General features: G+C 40.7%; 1 protein-coding gene across 1 annotated transcript in view; it reads right to left on the reverse strand.

The window, feature by feature from the left end:
* LOC149222992 (squalene monooxygenase SE1-like) overlaps positions 1–19,856 on the reverse strand; it is a 132,075-nt gene that overhangs the window by 44,159 nt on the left and 68,060 nt on the right. Inside the window, exon 4 of the mRNA XM_089385703.1 lies at positions 8,262–8,430. Within this exon, the coding sequence (XP_089241829.1) occupies positions 8,262–8,430 (169 nt within the window). The remainder of the gene's footprint in view (positions 1–8,261; positions 8,431–19,856) is intronic.

Genomic DNA, 19,856 nt, shown 5'->3' on the forward strand with positions numbered 1-19,856 from the left:
GGCACACAAAATAATGTTGATCCCAACCCTACAAATCCACTACAAAATTGTCAGCGTCAATAGAGGAAACCCTGTGCAAAATAGTCGGAACTCCAACCCACAATAGTTGATCCTCCAAGAAGCAACCCGAACTGCCTCTGCACCCCAAGAATGTGCAAAACTAAGTGAATACTAGCAATAAAGCTCTATGGAAACCCTGAATTGGACTCCCCAAATTGTCTTACTAGGGAGACATTTGAAGTTCTTCGAAATGAGGGTGGGATTTCTGCTTGGAAATTCCTTGTGCTAAACAGCACAGATTGTCTTGGTTAAGCAGCTCAAGACAACTAATTGTTGAATTATCAAATGACCAAAGATATCAAATGGAGGCCTCCAAGCTCTATTTATAATTGTTGGCCCTCTCTCCCTTGGTGGTCCCCACCTTCCACTAATTCGCACCCCTTCCTCTCTCTCTCTCTTCTCACTAGTGCGAATTGCCTCTTGGGTCGAATTTTCTCTCCTTGTGGCCCCCACTCTCCACTAAGGCTGTAATTTTCCTCTTTCCTCCTAAGTCCCAATGTTGGAAATGTCTCCCTTTCTCCAAAATTATCTCTAATGCGGAAAATAAAAAATGGGGTGTAATGTCCCAAATCAAAATTTTTGGAACAGACACTTCATATAAAACTATCATGCATTTTCCAAAAGATTGCCATGTAAAACCCAAATCATAAATCTATAAATTCCACAAAATCTCATTAAAAATCACAACATGAGGAACAATGAGAAATGCAACAACCAAAATCCAACTTTATTATATATAGATGTATGCCAATACAATCGCTGGGAATGACCCTCTGGTCTCCAAACTGAAACAGAAAAACAATCACTACACCTGTGGATTTTGAATGAATCCACCAAGGGGAGATGGGTGCTCGCCCAATCTCTCTAAATCACCCGAGGGTTTTCGTCCTAGGGCTACCAATGGAGTAGAGAACCAGGTTCTCAACCTCTCATACAAGAAACAATACTCAATCCAAGATGTCCTCCAATGGCCTCCTCCTCCTCTTTTATAGATCTGATGGACCCCTCTAGAATCTCCTATTTTATTATTATTTTAATCATGGAGCACTTTTCCCTCTTTTATTTTAATTAAAAGATTCTTTTTAATGCGGGAAAAGGGTAAATTGGCCACCATGTCTCCTCATGCCACTAAAACTCCCATCCAAAAGTCCCATCATCTATATCTTCTCGTTCCGGTTCCAACGAGCTATTACACTGAGGTGTTCCATCAATTAATCTCCCCGGAATGCCACCTCAAGCATAATTAATTAAGTTATGCCCAATAATAATGTTGATTTTTGAAAGTTGTTGGAATGCAACAGAACGAAATGCTAGCTGTGTTGATGATGGTATATGCCAAGAGAATGCCATCAAATCCCATAAAAACTCCCTCGAGACCCCTGATGACGTAAACCTGCTCCATTGACCTGGCCATCCCCTGTCTTGGAAATCCACCCTGGTTGTACTATGAAGAAGAATAAAAATGGGGATATGGCAGTCCTCCCACCCCAAGATTCCTTGCCCTCAAGCAATCCAAATCTGTGGACCAATCTGGTGGCCCAACGCAACTGAGACCCAATGCTAGGATCCCATATGAACCACTAGGTGATGCTCTGCTCCTATGTCAACCCACCATGGACGGACTCCTCGATGCCCGAATCCCAGACTAATCTCTGACGGAACCTGTCATCAACAAATCCTCCTAGATCCCAATGCCACCAAGAAGGAGCATCAATGCTCCACGGCTCCTGATGTGTTATAACTATGGCTGTGAATGTTGCTCCATCCACCGCGTACCAACTCATCACCTCTCTCCAATCCAACCCTTGGCATAGGCCAAGGTCATCCCCACTCTGCTGATGCAAGGCTAATGCTATGGAAATACTAGTGAACTGTCGGTCCACCTCCCACTGCTCACTGAAACATATAGTAACCTCCTCATCTAAGTGTCCCTGTTGTACCGAGCCCTGAACTAAGGTTGATACTCCATCAAAAGGATACCAACTCATGATCTCCCACCAATCTAATGTATGGACACCTGTGCAAGGGATATGTCTGTTATGATGAAACTAGTCCATGCTCAACTCCTGAGGCTCTACCTAGTCAATCAAAATATGTCCGAGAAAATCTGCCTTCCCCCCTCTAATGGGAAGAAGTGGGCACACTATGTCGCAAGCCCTATATCTATATACTCCGGGAGAGGGCTTCTCCCTGAAAGTCCTGTAGCTCTGCCAGCTGCATGTGCATCTACTCGCACCTTATCAGTGGGTCAGCCCAAAGATGGATGTACCACCATCTCCAATAGCTCTTGTCATCTACTAGCCTCCTGCAAGACTACCCTGTCAATCTCCAACATCTCCTGAGGAAAAGTGTTTGCAAATACTACCTCCCTGGAAGCTGCCTACACATATGTCTGCTCCACTCCAATGGTTGGCCCCAAGGATGTCTTCTCATCCTCCATCATGGGCTCAACATGAGCCACTAGCCGACTCTCCAACATTGGCCCATTCTGCACACTGTGTGTGTCATTTGTCTCATGCTCCTCTATGTGCTCCCTATGTTGAATCATCAGTCACTCATCTGCTCCCGGATCTCCTTCCCTCATGGGAATAATCAGTTGCTCGTCATTCTCCTCTACCACACATGGATGCACATCTGGGCTACTAACATCAACTCCACATGACTGCTTGTGCTCCTCAGGGGTATCATCATATGAACCCATGGACTCGTCCAAAGAAGATTCCTCACCCTGAAAGTCAGAAGGAATCTCCTCCTGCTCTACCTTTGTCATCTCCCCAGCGTCACTCAAGCATGAGTGGTTAGGTTCCCAAGGTCCCTTGCAAACAAAGAAAAGTCCCTTCCTCCTCATCTCATTCCTGTTACATGATCCCCCAATCCTGAGTTTCTCCTCCCTAGTCAACTGCCCCCTAAACAACCCAATGTTATGCTCTACCAACCTTTCAGCTAGTTCATAAGAAGCAGGTGAGACCAACCGTTCTCTCCTCCAAATGGACAACAATCGAGACTGCAATGTCTCGAAAATGGCATCATGGCCTCTCATACATGATGACAGGATGGACTACATGTGTGCTATGACTGTGTCAGGATGATGTTTCCTAATGCTGAAGAATCATTGGAACATCTGCAAGATCAAACCATCACACTCTAGATCTAACATGATTTCATATGTCTTAGTCATGGCCATAATTTTCAGAATTTGAAGCTTCTTCCCAAATGTAGGACTTGCACTGTTGTCTAAGTCTTGAAAAGTCTCTACTATTAGCTTGAAAACCCTCCTCATAATATCATCATTGTAAGGAGCTATACGGGTGGTGAGTCTCATGATGTTATTGAGACAAGATGTTGTTGGAAGTCTAACCCCTTCACAAGGTTCCTCCAAGAACATGCGTTGTATGAGAGGAAGCATGGCTGGTTTTAGAGCCCAAATTAGTTTCTTCCCTTCTAACTGGCTCACTTCGGAAAGGAGTGTATCTAGGTCATCAAGTTTAAAAAGAATTTTCCATGTGACCCTCATGTGCTTCAAATTTGTCCCAAGTGCAAAGATTTTGTGTCCTATTTCCTGTCCCTTCTGCACATACTTTGGCTGCTCTCTCTGAAGAATGGCATAGACCCCCTTTGAGAAGGGTCTATTGTTTGCTGCTGATAAGTTATCAAGGGAGTTTAGGAAGGTTTGATCCATGTTTTGGCTCAATGAGGACAAGAACATCAAGCTAACTTATACAAGACTTGCTGGCAGTACGACAGAGGTACATAATAACAACATATGACTAGACCTCTCACCTACAACAAACATCAACTAAGATTAACACTTTGTTCAAATACACAATATGTCAGGCCAACAATAGAAGCAACTATTCTAATTTCTAACTTCTGCAATACACAATATAGATGTTGCAACAAGGTAAGACTCAACAATTAACACTTCATTTTCTGCAACCACATTTTGAGTATGACAACCCTTTGATTTCATAAGAATAATGTAAGCGGCCAATCAAGATTATGACTTCAATGCACCAATTTTAGCGGCATATAAACCCTTACAGTTAGCTAAAAAGATACACAGATATATCTACTGCTGGAGTAAGGTATATACTGATAGTAATACAAAACTCTATCAATACCATGGACAATAGCATACATACTATACTCAAACCCTCTTAAAAAACTATTCTCATCAAGGCACTAAGATAGACACTACAGAACAAGATCATTGTACACCAAAGGACTCAACCATAAACATGACATTTATAAACCCCACCACATATGCTCTGTCAAACAATTGCCTCCAATCCTAGCAATAACATTGTTCAACAGCTATAATGTCATCCCTTGTTACAATTAAATTGCACTTACCAGTCCACACTACCCAAAGCCATCGATCTTTGCAACAACGCACTAGCAGCCACCAAATCACTTTCCAAGACTGCCCCAGACTCTACCTTAGCGTTGAGCATGCCAGACGTACTATGTCAATGATTGGGCTCAGTTTGCACATGACAACAGTATGGGATTTAACACACATCAACTTACAACATTCCCTCAATCGGACCCCACACAGCTATAGGTGCTATGTAGAATTCGCACATCAGTGCAGAACATTCCATATTTCGACCACGATCTTCCTACTGAAACGACGGCTCAATCCTCTATCTCATTTAATCTCTGCACTCAATGCTTTGTTCAAACTTTCATATGCCCATGACTATCGTGCTCACAATTGGTTGAATCGCGCACTACACATCGTCGCCAACGAACAAGAACTCAGCAAATGTGGCCCTGTGTTGTCCGTTTTTCTCCCCTTATATTTAGCAGCATGCAGTCAAATGTCCTCGGACAACTGCCTTCTCTGTTGACCCGACCCGTCGATTTGATTACACGTTAAAACTTTCACATTGCAAATTAAAAATTTTGGCGGAATCTACTTATCTTGAACTCTGTTTAAGCGTGACTTGGTTTAAGTACGCAAGTGTTCAACACTTTGGCTTTAAAATCCCAGTGACCACCATTATTCTTGTTGCACATGCGGACGTCGATCTAATCCACTTACACCCATTGACATCAAGAATGATAATCCAGCCCGGTCATTATCTAATGCAAACTTGCGTCTGACTTGAGCCATAGTACAGTCACACAGTGACTATACGAGTACGAGTGTTGCGACCTTCGACCTTCATCCAGTGACATGCTCCATTTAATTACCTTGACCGCCTTCGATATTCACTCACCAAGCCACTAATTTGGCAAAGATTTTCTTCTTAGAAATGCAGAACGCGCAAGTTGGTAATATGATTCGGCCCCGGTTCCGACAACGAAACCTCTTACAACAATTTGATCTACGACTTGTACTTTGGGCCTTCCTCACCACATTCTGCACGCAAATTCAAGGCATACGAGTTCTTTAAAATGCTTGTGGCACCACAACTCTTCAGAATTCGATCAACATTCCGGTCACACACTAAACCTCGATCCAGGTATTGGAGGCTCGATCCCCCTGCTACGCCTGATATTAATTTGGCTGATAGATTATTTTTTTCATGCACAGGAAATGCACTCTACGAGGAAATATGCACCGGTATACTTAACTCATGCGCTGCAGTTCTCTGCCTCCTTGATCTTTGGCATACGCATTACTCTACATACAATGGATAAAAAGTGTTTTGCCACAACAAACGGACCACAAACTTCTGCCTATGTGTGCTCTATCAAGCACCAACATAGAGATCTGCATCCAACAATATCAATTTGATCAACTCCCCAAATCGCTTACTTTAATATTCTTCAGCATGCATCCTTACGCACAAGCATAACTCATCCTTTGTCAAAGATGCGCATTACTTCTTATACATTGAATTGCCCATCACAATGTCACGTAATTGATGTGTTTCAAATCGATCACAGGTATAAACGTTGCAAAGCTCATGCAGATTGACCCATAATTATTCTTCCAGTGACTGATAATTTTGACAATCCTAGCCGAGCGACCATGGTGCGTATATCGGCTTCAAATCTGCCACTGATATGTCCTCGCCGGAACGGTCCCTCATTCTGTGAGATGGGCCCTCAGCTCCTTCGATTCCATATGCCGCTTGAGGTTTTGATACAACCGCTCTTCAACGACTTGTAACATTGGGCGATTTTGTTGGATTCTTATTATGCATCCAACAATTTCTTAGAAATTTTGTCACATAGTTGGTGAGAAAAATTGTCGAGCTCTTTGAATAAGCTTTTATTCTGCAACAGAAACTAGGTCTTTGAATTCTCTCACAAAACCCTCCGACAATAATCGTTGCAACTGGAAATTGAATACCCACACGATGAGCCGAGATCAAGGCTCTGATACCACTGTAATGTCCCACATCAAAAATTTTGGAACAAACACTTCATATAAAACTATCATGCATTTTCCAGAAAATTTCCATGTAAAACCCAAATCATAAATCTATAAATTCCACAAAATCTCATTAAAAATCACAACATGAGGAACAGTGATAAATGCAGCAACCAAAATTCAAATTTATGATATATAGATGTATGCTAATACAATAGTTGGGAATGACCCTCCAGTCTCCAAACTGAAACAGAAAAACAATCACTACACCTGTGGATTCTGAATGAATCCACCAAGTAGAGATGGGTGCTCTCCCAATCTCTCTTAATCACCCAAGGGTTTTCGTCCTAGGGCTACCAATGGAGTAGAGAACCAAGTTCTCAACCTCTCATACAAGAAACAACACTCAATCCAAGATGTCCTCCAATGGCCTCCTCCTCCTCTTTTATAAATTTGATGGCCCCCTCTAGAATCTCCTATTTTATTATTATTTTAATCATGGAGGACTTTTCCCTCTCTTATTTTAATTAAAATATTCTTTTTAATGCAGGAAAAGGGTAAATTGGCCACCATGTCTCCTCAGGTCACTGAAACTCCCATCCAAAAGTTCTATCATGTAGATATTCTCATTCTGGTTCCAACGAGCTATTACACTGAGGTGTTCCATCAATTAATCTCCCCAAAATGCCACCTCGAGCATAATTAATTAAGTTATGCCCAATAATAATATTGATTTTTGAAAGTTGTCGGAATGCAACGGAACGAAAGGCAAACTGTGCTGATGATGGAATATGCCAAGCGAATGCCATCAAATCCCATAAAAACTCCTCAAAACTCCATCGAGACCCCTGATGACATAAACCTGCTCCACTGACCTAGCCATCCCCTATCCTGGAAATCCACCCTGGCTGTACTATGAAGAAGAATAAAAATGGGGACATGATATGGGGATATTACAAAAGCTAAGTTTTGTATTTTTCACTTGTAAAGTAGTTTTCAATATTGCATTTCGTTTAATTGAAATTGTCATCAAACATGCTGTAAGTTTTTTTTTTGTTTTATATAAGATAAATCATCGACAAGTTCTTTCAAAATCTCTTATTGTTATTGAGATCTTACGAAGCATTTAGATTGTATCTCACTTTCTAGAGAATATCTCAATATTTTTTCAAAAAGACTATTATTTCTGCCTTTTTGAGAGGCACAAGAACAGGAAATTTTATAACTTTGAAAGTAGAAGTGGCAAGTTATTTTGTCAGCTTAATAGATACTGAAAGCAGTTTTTCTAGAGCATAGGGAGGTAAGCATGCTAAAAAGTAGAAAATGAGGTAGCTGAGGAGCAAGATATCATTTCTGGAATTAGATAGAAATGAGAACAAGCTAAATAAGTGGCACTGAAACATTCAATAGAGTAGTGCAAAGAATGGCATCCACTACCAACAAAAACCTGTATGAAATCTACATATTCAGAAGCAGAAACCATGACCCTTGAATACATACTAGGAAATCCCGCACCGAAGTTGATAACATGTTGATATTATGTTAAGAGATATGAACTACTATCCCAAAGACAATATTCTCTTAAGAAAATGTTTCTCTTATTTGTGGTTAAGCACTAAAAATGTAACACATTAATCGGTTAGAAGTTACATGTTTGCAAGCTTGAAAAGTGTAATGAAAAAAAACATATTTTTTTAAGCGAAATACTCCCTTGTAAATGTAACAAACACTTATGCTTTGCATAGCCAACATTAATACAATTCTTCTTTTGACTCATGCCACTTGTATTATGCACCAGAAAGACTACCAGCTTATTAAATTAATCTTCAAGGAGCAGCAAACAATATTTGTGGCAAATAATAGGGATAAGCACCTTTGCATTGCAAAGTGAGTGCCTCAGATTTGAAAAGGATCCATCACAAACAACAGTAAGAGGAGCAAATGCTTCAAGTTCCTTGCCAGCTGCAGACTTGTACTTTACACCCTTAACAACCCCATCCTTTTCAACCAAAGAAAGTACAGTTCCTTGCTCCAGACAAACCCTGCAATCACATGAACTTTGATTCAAATTAGCTTCTAGTTCATGTTGTTCATACAAGAACGCAATATACATGAATGGAACAAGGCCATTGAACATATTAAATTTCATATTTATGCAAATAGACATAACTTCATGGCTCCTAGTTTATACACACTAACTTCAAATCTTCAATGCCAACCACCAGGAATCAAGTGAAGCTGGAAAGAGGACTTGAGCTTTGGATTAGTGTAAGTTTTATAACAATAACATGAACACATAAAGAAAACCAAGATTGCATTAATAATGAGAAAGTGAAATCTTTCTTATAAAGAAGTACAAGCTAGTCAAGAAAAGTCAATTTATGAATTTCGGATAAACCAAGAAAAACACTAGAAATAAAGCATAAACACAAAATAAAATAAAGTCAAAGTGACTTTATTAATACCTAAGTCTAATATCTAATTGACCATTATAATCTGATATTTACTTAACACTCTCCCTTAATGGTCAATCTACTAACTACATCAAGCTTATCCCAACATTTTACATATTTTTCGGGACCCAAAGACTTCGTGAAAATGTTTGTAGTTTGGTCCTTTGTGGGACAAAACTACAACTCAATAGATCCATCCTCTACAAGCTATCTGATGAAGTGGAAATGTATTTTAGCATGCTTGGTATATTCATGGAAGACTGGATTCTTGGCAAGTTTAAGCAGTCCTTGTGTTGTATATGTTTCTTGAAGGCAGTTCTTGGCTGCGAAACTGTACCAAGAAACCAACTCAACCAACTTTAGGTTCAAGCTGGCCCTCGAACCAGAGGGGACTCCCTCAAGTGTTACAAGGCTTTATTGTAGTTCATTGTAACTGAACAACAGCCTATGAAGCACAATGGTCAGATCTAGGGGTTGCTGTATAGGGTGGATGCTTCAAGTTTCCAATATCTTCTTAACAAATAAAGCTCTCTGTTGCAGAGGCCTTATCAAAATATCAGCGTTCAGCTATGATAGAATAACATTGCTTGAAAGGGTTTGATAGAGGAATAGAAGAGAATTTAGATAATCAAGTATCCTCCCTGAATACCTAATCATCTAACAAGAGCAGAAACATATAGAAGAACCTTTATAGTGAACACAAATATGTTCAAGTATACCATAAAAGCAACAATTTAATGATTTTTGGGTAATCTGGTCAAACACATTGTTCAATTAATTACTCGATGTAGAAAATAACATTGCATTAGGGAGGTCAGGGACATTAATACTCAGCCTAGCCCTTCCTACACTACCTCAAATATATGCAAAAAATATTATGTAATTACAGGAAAAGACATACATAAGAAACAAATTCTGTCATTAACTGGAGCCAGAAGCCCTTGATTAAAATCTCTGTAATAGCATACTTCAAAAAAATCTCAGGGTTTTGGCATCAAGGGCCAACAACCCTTGTTTATTACAATTCAAAGCTATCACTAGCTTTCTAGAAATAAATCAAATAAAAATTAAAACAATCTAAAAATAATTAATTGCAAAAGAATTTTGAAATATTGGAGCTGTTAATGACAAATGCTCTTTCAATCTGGAATTAGCCCTTTGACTTGTTGATCATCTTCCTGAAGATCTAAATCTGTTCTCTTAAAATCTGCTAGCTGTCCAACAATCAAGGCAATGAACCTTTGACTGTTGATTCTATGCCTGGGAAATTCTGCCACTTGTGTCCACAAGATCCTCTGTTCTTGAACTAAACCTCGAACGCTATAGTTGCCAAATGCCCTACCACCAAAACTGGGATATATTGTTATCTGATAAAATGCCTTTAAATTTGCAATTTAATTCTCTTTCTATTGGTGCTCTGCCTTCAATTCTCCTTTAACTGTTGATTCCAAGTCTAAAAATCTGGAATTGGTGATGTTGAAATTTTCTGGATTCGTCATCAAGCCTTTAACTGCTAATTGATTCATCTATGTTCCAAGATTGGGGAATCTAATTATCACCTGTTTGATGAACTTGAAATGATGCCAATTGTGCTGGATATACTCGAATTTGAAGCCTGTAAATGTTGGATGCATCCCTGTAATGCTTTCCTGTCGCTCAAAATGTCAAAATACCCAAAGTTCAGACCTTCTTCCCTTAAGTTCTACTCTCTTCTGCATCTCTAGCATGATATCTGATCCTCCAATAAATTCGCCTTTAGTACAATTGTGGAAAGCTAGATCAGTTAGAATATGTTTTGAGGCCTTCACGTGTTTCTTTATCTGTTAGAATATTGTAGCTACCGAATTCCAGTCCTTCCATTCTCAGGATTTCAACAGCTTTCACACTAAAACCACATCGAAGTTCTTCAGGAGTGCCCTTCAAAATCCTTCACAAGATTCTGAAACCAATAAGATTGAATCAAAATTCTATCTCGAAGAAGAACCTGTTTCATTTGCCTCTGCCAGCATGTAGGATGTCCTCCTTGTAGACTGAATTGAAATCTGTGAGTTTATCAACTTTGAACATAGGCAGGGGAGGGTGAAAGAAAAATACTAATCAATGAACGATCTATACTTTTTCTTTTTTGCTGCAATGAAAAATTCTTGTAGTAATTGCTCTGGCCATGTATTGGACCAATTCAAAACATACATGAACAGGCTCATCTTTTGGTCACAGAACTCAGTAAATTCAAGATTTTGTTTGAGTGAAGGGTACATTTTAGTAGGATTGTGATAGAGGAGTTCAACAATCAACGTTAGTCTGATACCCTCATACATGATATAATCCAATGGAAACATTGCAATCTCCCCAATCCTGAAATCCTGAAAAATTGTTAAGTCTACTGGATTCTACTTTCTCCATATGAAATCCTGAAAAATTGTTAAGTCTACTGGATTCTACTTTCTCCATATGAAATCCAATGAGTTCAAACCCACTCTCAAACATCCTAATCCTAAGTCATTTCATGATAATGTTACAACTTTAAGTAAAAGTGACTTTTACTTTAAGAATTTAAAGTTACCTTGAATTGCATACCAATTGTACGGCCATATGCTTGGAATTGCATACCAATAGTACAGCCATATGCTTGAATATTAGGCACCTACTCTCTGCTAGTGCCCAACTAAGACAAAAACTTAAAAGAAAAAAGCAAAACAGGCCCCCACTTGTTGCATTCTACGTGGCTTTACTGTACCAAACCGACCAAAAATGGTTCAAGTCACTAGTTTGAACTGGTTTTTGCTACAAAACAGTCGGCCAGTCTGAACCAATCGGTCTGGTCTGGTCCTGATAACACTGGTTTGGAGAAACAATTAATTGCGTACCCCCTCCCTTTGTTAAAGCTCGAATAGCCAGGGGGTTCCACAATCAAATTACCACCGTTGATCTTCTTTTGTGTTGGAGATTATGACACCGAGCTTTATCTGTGCATTCACTGCTTTACCAGATTTTTATTATCGCCCTCAGGAACCAATGGAAATTAATATGGCTGCTTGATCCATCGACTTAGTTTGCAAATAATTGTCTCAATGCTAAGAACTACAAATTTCTCATCTGGGGAATAGGTAATCATGTACGAGAAATAACCAAACTCCAAAACCAATTCTATCTGCAACAAAACGATGTTCCAAAATTCTCATTTGCACATAATGACTTTTGGCAATGGTAATGCTCTTAACATCAGAAACTTAGCAATCGTCTCAAATTGGTGTTTGTCTTGACAATTGATCGTATACCTTGACACGTGGACTTCAATAATGTTTTCTGGTGTTTCTTTAGTGGTGTATATGACCCGTGTTACTGCAAATGTAACAACGGTGCATGAGTTTTAACAAACCTTTGAAAATTTCTCAAAACGTTCCCACAAGCAATGACTTTTGTCATGCGGAAAAATTTAAAAAACTAACATTCACGTACTTAAACTTCCACAATGGTTATGATCATCGTTGATTCTTCTTAACATATGAGCTCCTCCATTTCGACATCCAGTTGGCTATTCTCGTGCTTTTCCTTTTGTTTCCCAAATATGGGATATATCCCACATGCGGCAATAGAAAGGATATAGAGCGCTTTATATGTTTCAGTTCCCGTAGGATAACTCAGTGTGTTGAGCATATAATTCCCTTTGTGGCTCTTCGACTCAGTGCCTTGGTTGTTATTTGATATGTTGAGCGATTCACTTGATGAACATCGATGACTTGGTAGATAGTGGATTTCAGTGGCATATGTAACATAACTTGAATTTGGAGATTGCTCCTCCACTCAGTGCCTCGTGTTGTGTGGCATATGTAACATAACTTCAGTGGCATATGTAACATAACTTGAATTTGGAGATTGCTCCTCCACTCAGTGCCTCGTGTTGTGTGGCATATGTAACATAACTTGAATTTGGAGATTGCTCCTCCACTCAGTGCCTCGTGTTGTTATTTGGTGGATACTGGATTTCAGTGGCATATGTAACATAACTTGAATTTGGAGATTGCTCCTCCACTCAGTGCCTTGTGTTGTTATTTGATATGTTGAGCGATGCCTTGATTTGAGACTTAGTCACTTGATGAACATCGATGACTTGGTGGATAGTGGATTTTAGTGGCATATGTAACATAACTTGAATTTGGAGATTGGGACATCAACCTAATATTTTAATAATCTCCTAATATGAATCATAAGAGACTTCCTAATATGAATCATATGAGGCTGAGACCATGCATAGACTTGTTCTAAAGCCCAAATGGCCCAAAAATCACACTTTGACCCAATTTTGCCATTAAGCTCGAGAGTATTAAAAAATGGTTAAAATAAATCAAATTTTTTAGCTCAAACCCCCAAATTTTTACAAGATTTATAAAAAAAATTGTCACATTTTAAAGGGGTCAAAAGATGTTATAACATCAGCGCCAACCAACAACTACTTCCCCCTGTGGGATGCAGCGAACTAGTAGACCTGTTCCTTTCTGTTGGGTAATGGAGTCATTTCTGCGACCTGTGATCTGAAACGTGCAACTTGCAAACTAAAGCCTATAAACTGTTCTAAAACCATGCCATGTTTTGTAACCTTTAGGCATACACAAATTTGATTCTGCAAATTTACTTTGAGTACTGTACATGAGGGATGCTCTTTAATCAAAGGAAAGACATGCTAACACAGTTTTCACCGGGATACAAAGCATCATCTTTATCTGACCTACCTGTCTGTTAAAATTGGCAACTAGGGCCAAATTCCATGTGGGTCTACCTATTTATGGCAGCTGATATTTTCTTGGATTCCTCTCGTCGAGAGGTGTAGGATTGATCTAAAGATCATTCGATTTCAACATGTATACCTGGAGATATGAATTCATTTGTGTTATGTGACAATTCGTCAAGGTCGGCCAACATCCAAACTACCCCCACTTGTCCTTAACATTTCACCATAAATAGAAGAGGTCTTCAAGTCATTTCACACAATCATCTCTTGTGATCTCTCGTGGGTTTTGGTGGTAGGAGAGATCTAAAGGGGATACACTGCCTTAGAGGGTTTGCCCTAGTTCTAGACGTTGTTTGAAGAAATCTATACGCTGCCCTAAATTACAATCATGGAACATGAGTATCACGTTGATACATGGAGATATGAATTTATTTGTGTTATGTGACAATTCGTCAAGGTCGGCCAACATCCAAACTACCCCCACTTGTCCTCAACATTTCACCATAAATAGAAAAGGTCTTCAAGTCATTTCACACAATCATCTCTTGTGATCTCTCGTGGGTTTTGGTGGTAGGAGAGATCTAAAGGGGATATGCAGCCCTAGAGGGTTTGCCCTAGTTCTAGACGTTGTTTGAAGAGATCTACACGCTGCCCTAAATTACAGTCATGGAGCATGAGTATCACGTTGAAGAAGAGGCACCTACGCTGCCGTAAAGGAAGCTCTTCTACGCAGTCCAAGAAGAGGCCTTAATGCTGGTATGGAGAAGCCCTAACCACTGCTAAATGATGCCCTAATAGGTTGTCCTAGACCGCAGTCATTAGGGGTGTGTATGCAGCAAGAGGAGGCACTTAAGGCAGTCATGATGGTGGCTTCCATTCACTGTCAAAGGGAGCCTCTATATGCAGCTAAAAGAAGCTCCATAAAATCCCTAGCTGCAGTCCTCTATACATAGCTACACACAGTCAAAGGGAACCTGAATGAACTCCTAATCCGCAGTAAGAAAGAGACTCATACACAGTTCTAAAGGATGTAATTTAGGTGTTGTTCAAGCAAGGAGAACTAGCACATCTTAGCCGCAGTCAAGGAGGGTTCTATAGGCAGCGAAAGGAAGCTCCAAACCGCAGCATTTAAATGTGTCGTAGGATGTAGTCAATAAGGCTTTAATCCGTAGCTAAAGGGAGCTCTAGTCTATGTCCTAACCGTAGTAAAGGAGGCCTAAGAAGAGGCTCTTATCCGCTGTCCTAAACCGTAGATCAAGAGGTGACCCCATCCGCAGTTAAGGGTGATTGTCCATCGCTACAGGAGGATGGTCACAGGCAGCCTTACACAGTGACCTAGCCGCTGGGATTATGCCACATTACTGTAGGTGACAACATGGCCATTTGTTTGGGTATGATATGCTGGGCAGAAGTATCCAATAGGGCGGTTACATAAAGCCTGATTGGGTCACTGTGTGAAGGGACAAGCAAAATGAATATGCTGCCTGTAGACTGTGTTAGGCCACAGGCCATAACACCACAGTCAATTTCGTATGGATATTTGAGGACTCATATCATTAGCATTATGTATGGAGTTGTAGTATATGACACTGATGAGATCTCAAGCTATTAGAGGGTTGTATGATGTTCGTTGCAATATGAGGTTGATAGAGTTATTGTCATAGTGGTGGATGCAGCATGGTTGGATGCACGATGGATGCAACATAGTGTTGGATGCAGCATGGAGATGGAATCACCTTGGAGAATCAGTTGAAGCAGTATGCCTTCACCTGAGTTTAGATTTGCAGTCCTTGTCATCAGATCTACAACCTCTTGTGTCATCTTCATAGAGAAGATCTTTGATGTCTGATCTTCTATCTTGGCAATTCAAAGTGTTGACTTCTGATGTATATGTACTATCTCTCTCTCTGCTGAGCTATTGAAGAATATAAGAAGAATTGATCAAGGGTTTCCCCACATTGGGGTTTGTCCCTGGCTTGCGCCACATCTTGTGTCCTCTTGTCTTGGCTTGTTTTCCGCGATGTATGTTTATGTTCTATCTGCACTTTACTATCATGCTGATATGATTGCTAATCTGAATATTGTCATTGGGCTAATATGAAAACAAATTGAAGTAAATCGCGCTAAGCATAGAACATACCTAAAATTAACATGATATCGGAGTTGAGGCGAGGACAAAGCCCAAGCAAGAGTGAAAGAGCAATCAATGAAGACAGTTGGACAAATGGTTCCTCATCCCTCTTCCGGGCTGAAGTCAAGCTCCGTAAAAAGGCTATCATGGATGGAAGATGTCTCTGAATCTGACATTGGAAGAGCAAGAAGTACTGGATTACGTGAAGGGTAAAATCCTTGAGCCTCCATCAAATACACCGGCTGCTACAAAGGACAAGTACACTAAGGGTGGAAAGAAAGGCAGATGCCTTGCTTGCAATGAGTTTGGCCATTATGCGAATGAGTGTCCAAATAGAAGGGACACATCACTTGATGATAATGACAGTCATTCCAAGTGCATCTTCAATGATCAAAGGAATGATAAGTAAATGGCTAAGGGAAAAAGGAATGCAGGTCATCAAGGAAATGGCCGAATCTTCAAAGAAAGCAAGGAACTCTAGGTATGAAGCATCAAATGTTGTTTCTGATAAGAAAAAGGAGTATTATCTTATATCAGCCCTCTCCACAGCCTCTCCTCCGGAATCCTTGGGAAAGTGGCTTATTGATAGTGGTGCTTCAAGGCACTTCACCGGATACAAGGAAACTCTCTCTAATTTGATAGAGAAGGAGACAATCGTAAAGATTATTCTTGGAGATGATGCCACCTATCCCGTAAAGGGTGTAGGGAATGTTACCCTTCAATTGAATGAGGGTAACATGATTCATTTACAAGAAGTCATGATCTCAAGAAGAACTTGGTGTCCATTTTGGCAATGGAAGTCAAAGGTTTCAACGTGGCATTCATCGATGGAAAGGTACGTGTTTGAAAAAGGAATTTTCAAGATGCTTTTGGGTTCAGGGTTGGCAATTTGTATCAAGTTGAGGGAAGTCCATTGGGGACCATGTCATGTGACACTTCTCTTCTATGGCACTGGAGGTCTGCCCATTGTAAGATCCTACCCGATGTGAGACAGATGGTGACAGGGATGCCTGAATTCAAGGAAGAGTATTAAGGTGCATGTCCGTGATGTACCGAAGGAAATCTTACAAGGGGACTATTCCCCTCATGTAATAGCAAGACCTCAAATGTGGAACAAACCGAGGGGTTTGATATTCATGGTCGGGAATCTCATGTATGTAGGTGGAAGAAAGCTCTCTATGATTTAAAGCAAGCACCCAAGGCTTGGTATGAGAGGATTAACAAGCTATCTGATGAAGCTGAGATTCACTAGGAGTGAAGCCGATCCAAACCATTGCTTTAAGGTTGTGGATGATAGACCTCTCATTCTGGTACCTTATGAGGACAACCTCTTTCTAACAGGTGCAGACCCTCTCATTTGCAAAAGTAAGAGGGAGTTGGATTCCAGATTTGAAATGGTGAACTGCAAGCCCGTGACTACCTCGATGGAGCTTAACTTTAAGAAGTTATGCGATAGTGTTGTCGGACCTGACTTGGGAAATGCCTCTGAGTTCCATCAACTCATAATAGCATTGATGTTCTTGGTGAACTCTCGTCCAGATATATGTTTTGCAGTTAGCATGTTGAGCCATCATATGGCTGAGCCTCATTGGATTGGTGCCAAGAATCTTCTGAGATATCTTCGAGGCACAATCTCTCATGGGCTGAGATACACTGCTGGAGTTGTGAGGCCGCATCCAATGCTGATCAGATAAGCAGTGTGGAGGGCCGCAAGAGCACTTATGGGTGTTGGTTCTGCTTTGATATCCTTGATGAGTAGGAAGCAAAAGTCAGTTGTTTTGAGCACTGATGAGGTCGTATACATAGCTGTGAGTATGGCCTCTTGTAAAGTTGTCTAGTTGTGGAAGCTCTTATGTGAGTTGTTTGGACACGTGTTGGATACCATCGTGATCTTTTGTGACAACCAGAGAGGGATTCGATTGTTGAGGAATCCCATGTTCTATGATCGCTCCAAGCATACAGACATCAGGTACCATTTTATCTAGGATATGGTACAGCGGGGAGCAAGGCTCCATCACTCTAGGGCTGATGTGTAAGTTGCCGATATTCAGATGAAGCCCCTGGGAAAGGTCAAATTCTTGAATTTCCGAGAACAACTAGGAGTCGTGGAGAGACTCTCTCCTGAAGGTCCAGTATAATATGGACATTGAGCTCTGGGAGCTCCATGGGCTTGGGAGTACTCTTCTTGGAGCGATGAGCAACCATAGGGTGAGTGGTTCAACCTTCCCCTAGTGGTCTGGTATGTAGGCAGGATGAGTGGTTCACCCTTCTCCTGCCGAGATACAATCATAGGGTGAGTGGTTCAACCTTCCCCTAGTGATTTGTTGTGTACAGGGTGAGTGGTTCATCCTTCACCTGGGATACCCCATGGCAACATGTAAGCAGGATGAGTGGTTCATCTTTCTCCTGCCGAGACATCCTACCCATGCAGTCTAGGACTCATGGGAAGTACCTCTCATCTGGCCAATGCGTAGGGAAATGAGGATAGGGACCATAGCAGTACCGATGGACGCATCGTGTTACTACCGTACTTCCTAGGCTAGGATGATATTGTTCTGGGATCAATTGGAACTGACTTTGGGTCAGTAAGAGTGATATAACTCTCTTTTGGAACTGACTTCGGGTCAGTAAGAGTGATATAACTCTCTCTTTTAAAACTGACTTCGGGTCAGTAAGAGTGGTATGAGACACTCTCTTTATTTGGAACTGATTTCGGATCAATAAGAGTGATATGAGACACTCTTTATTTGGAACTGATTTCGGATTAGTAAGAGTGGTATGAGACACTCTCTTTATTTGGAACGACACTGATTTTGGATTAGTAAGAGTGGTATGAGACACTCTCTTTATTTGGAACGACACTGATTTTGGATTAGTAAGAGTGGTATGAGACACTCTCTTTATTTGGAACTGATTTCGGATCAGTAAGGGTGGTATGAAATACTCTCTTTATTTGGAACTGATTTCGGATCAGTAAGAGTGGTATGACACACTTTCTTTATATGGGACTGACTTCGGGTCAGTAGAGGATCGTATGATACATTCTCGATCACTTCTTCTTCTTCATAGTTCAGTAGAGCAGTGCAGGGCATTGCATTGATGGCAGAGATTGTACGGACTAGTAGATGGATTAGCAAATGCAGTTCTCCCTAGTTGAGAGGGAGTGTTAAAATTGGAAACTAGGGCCAAACTCCATGTGGGTCTACTTATTTATGGCTGCTGATATTTTTCTTGGATTCCTCTCATCGAGAATTGTAGGATTGATCTAAAGATCATCCAATTCTAACATGTATTCATGGAGATATGAATTTATTTGTGTTATGTGACAATTCGTCAAGGACGGCCAACATCCAAACTACCCCCACTTGTCCTTAATGTTTCACCATAAATAGAAGAGGTCTTCAAGTCATTTCACACAATCATATCTTGTGATCTCTCTCCACTTGTCTTTGGATTTTGGTGGTAGGAGAGATCTAAAGGGGATACGCTACCCTAGAGGGTTTGCCCTAGCTCTAGACGTTGTTTGAAGAAATCTATACGTTGCCCTAAATTACAGTCATGGAGCATGAGTATCACGTTGAAGAAGAGGCACCTACACTGCCCTAAAGGAGGCTCTCCTACGCACTGCAAAAAGAGGCCTTAACGCTAGTATGGAGAAGCCCTAACCACTGCTAAATGATGCCCTAATATGTTGTCCTAGACCACAGTCATTAGGGGTGTGTATGCAACAAGAGGAGGCACTTAATGCAGTCATGATGGAGGCTTCCATCCATTGACAAAGGGAGCCTCTATACGCAGCTAAAGGAAGCTCCATAAAAACCCTAGCCGCTGTCCTCTATACACAGCTACACATAGTCAAAGGGAACCTGAATGAACTCCTAATCCGTAGTAAGAAAGAGACTCATACACAGTTCTAAAGGATGTAATTTAGGTGTTGTTCAAGCAAGAACAACTAGCACATCTTAGCCGCAGTCGAGGAGGGTTCTATAGGCAATTAAAGGAGACTCCAAACCGCAACATTTAAATGTGCCCTAGGACGCAGTCAATAAGGCTTTAATCCGCAGCTAAAGGGAGCTCTAGTCCCTGTCCTAATTGTAGTAAAGGAGGCCTAAGAAGAGGCTCCTATCTGTTGTCCTAAACCGCAGATCAAGAGGT

Source organism: Pinus tabuliformis, chromosome Q (assembly GCF_031772625.1).
Source record: "Pinus tabuliformis cultivar Carrire ecotype Pingquan chromosome Q, CPIR1, whole genome shotgun sequence".
In the NCBI taxonomy this organism is placed as follows: Eukaryota; Viridiplantae; Streptophyta; class Pinopsida; order Pinales; family Pinaceae; genus Pinus; species Pinus tabuliformis.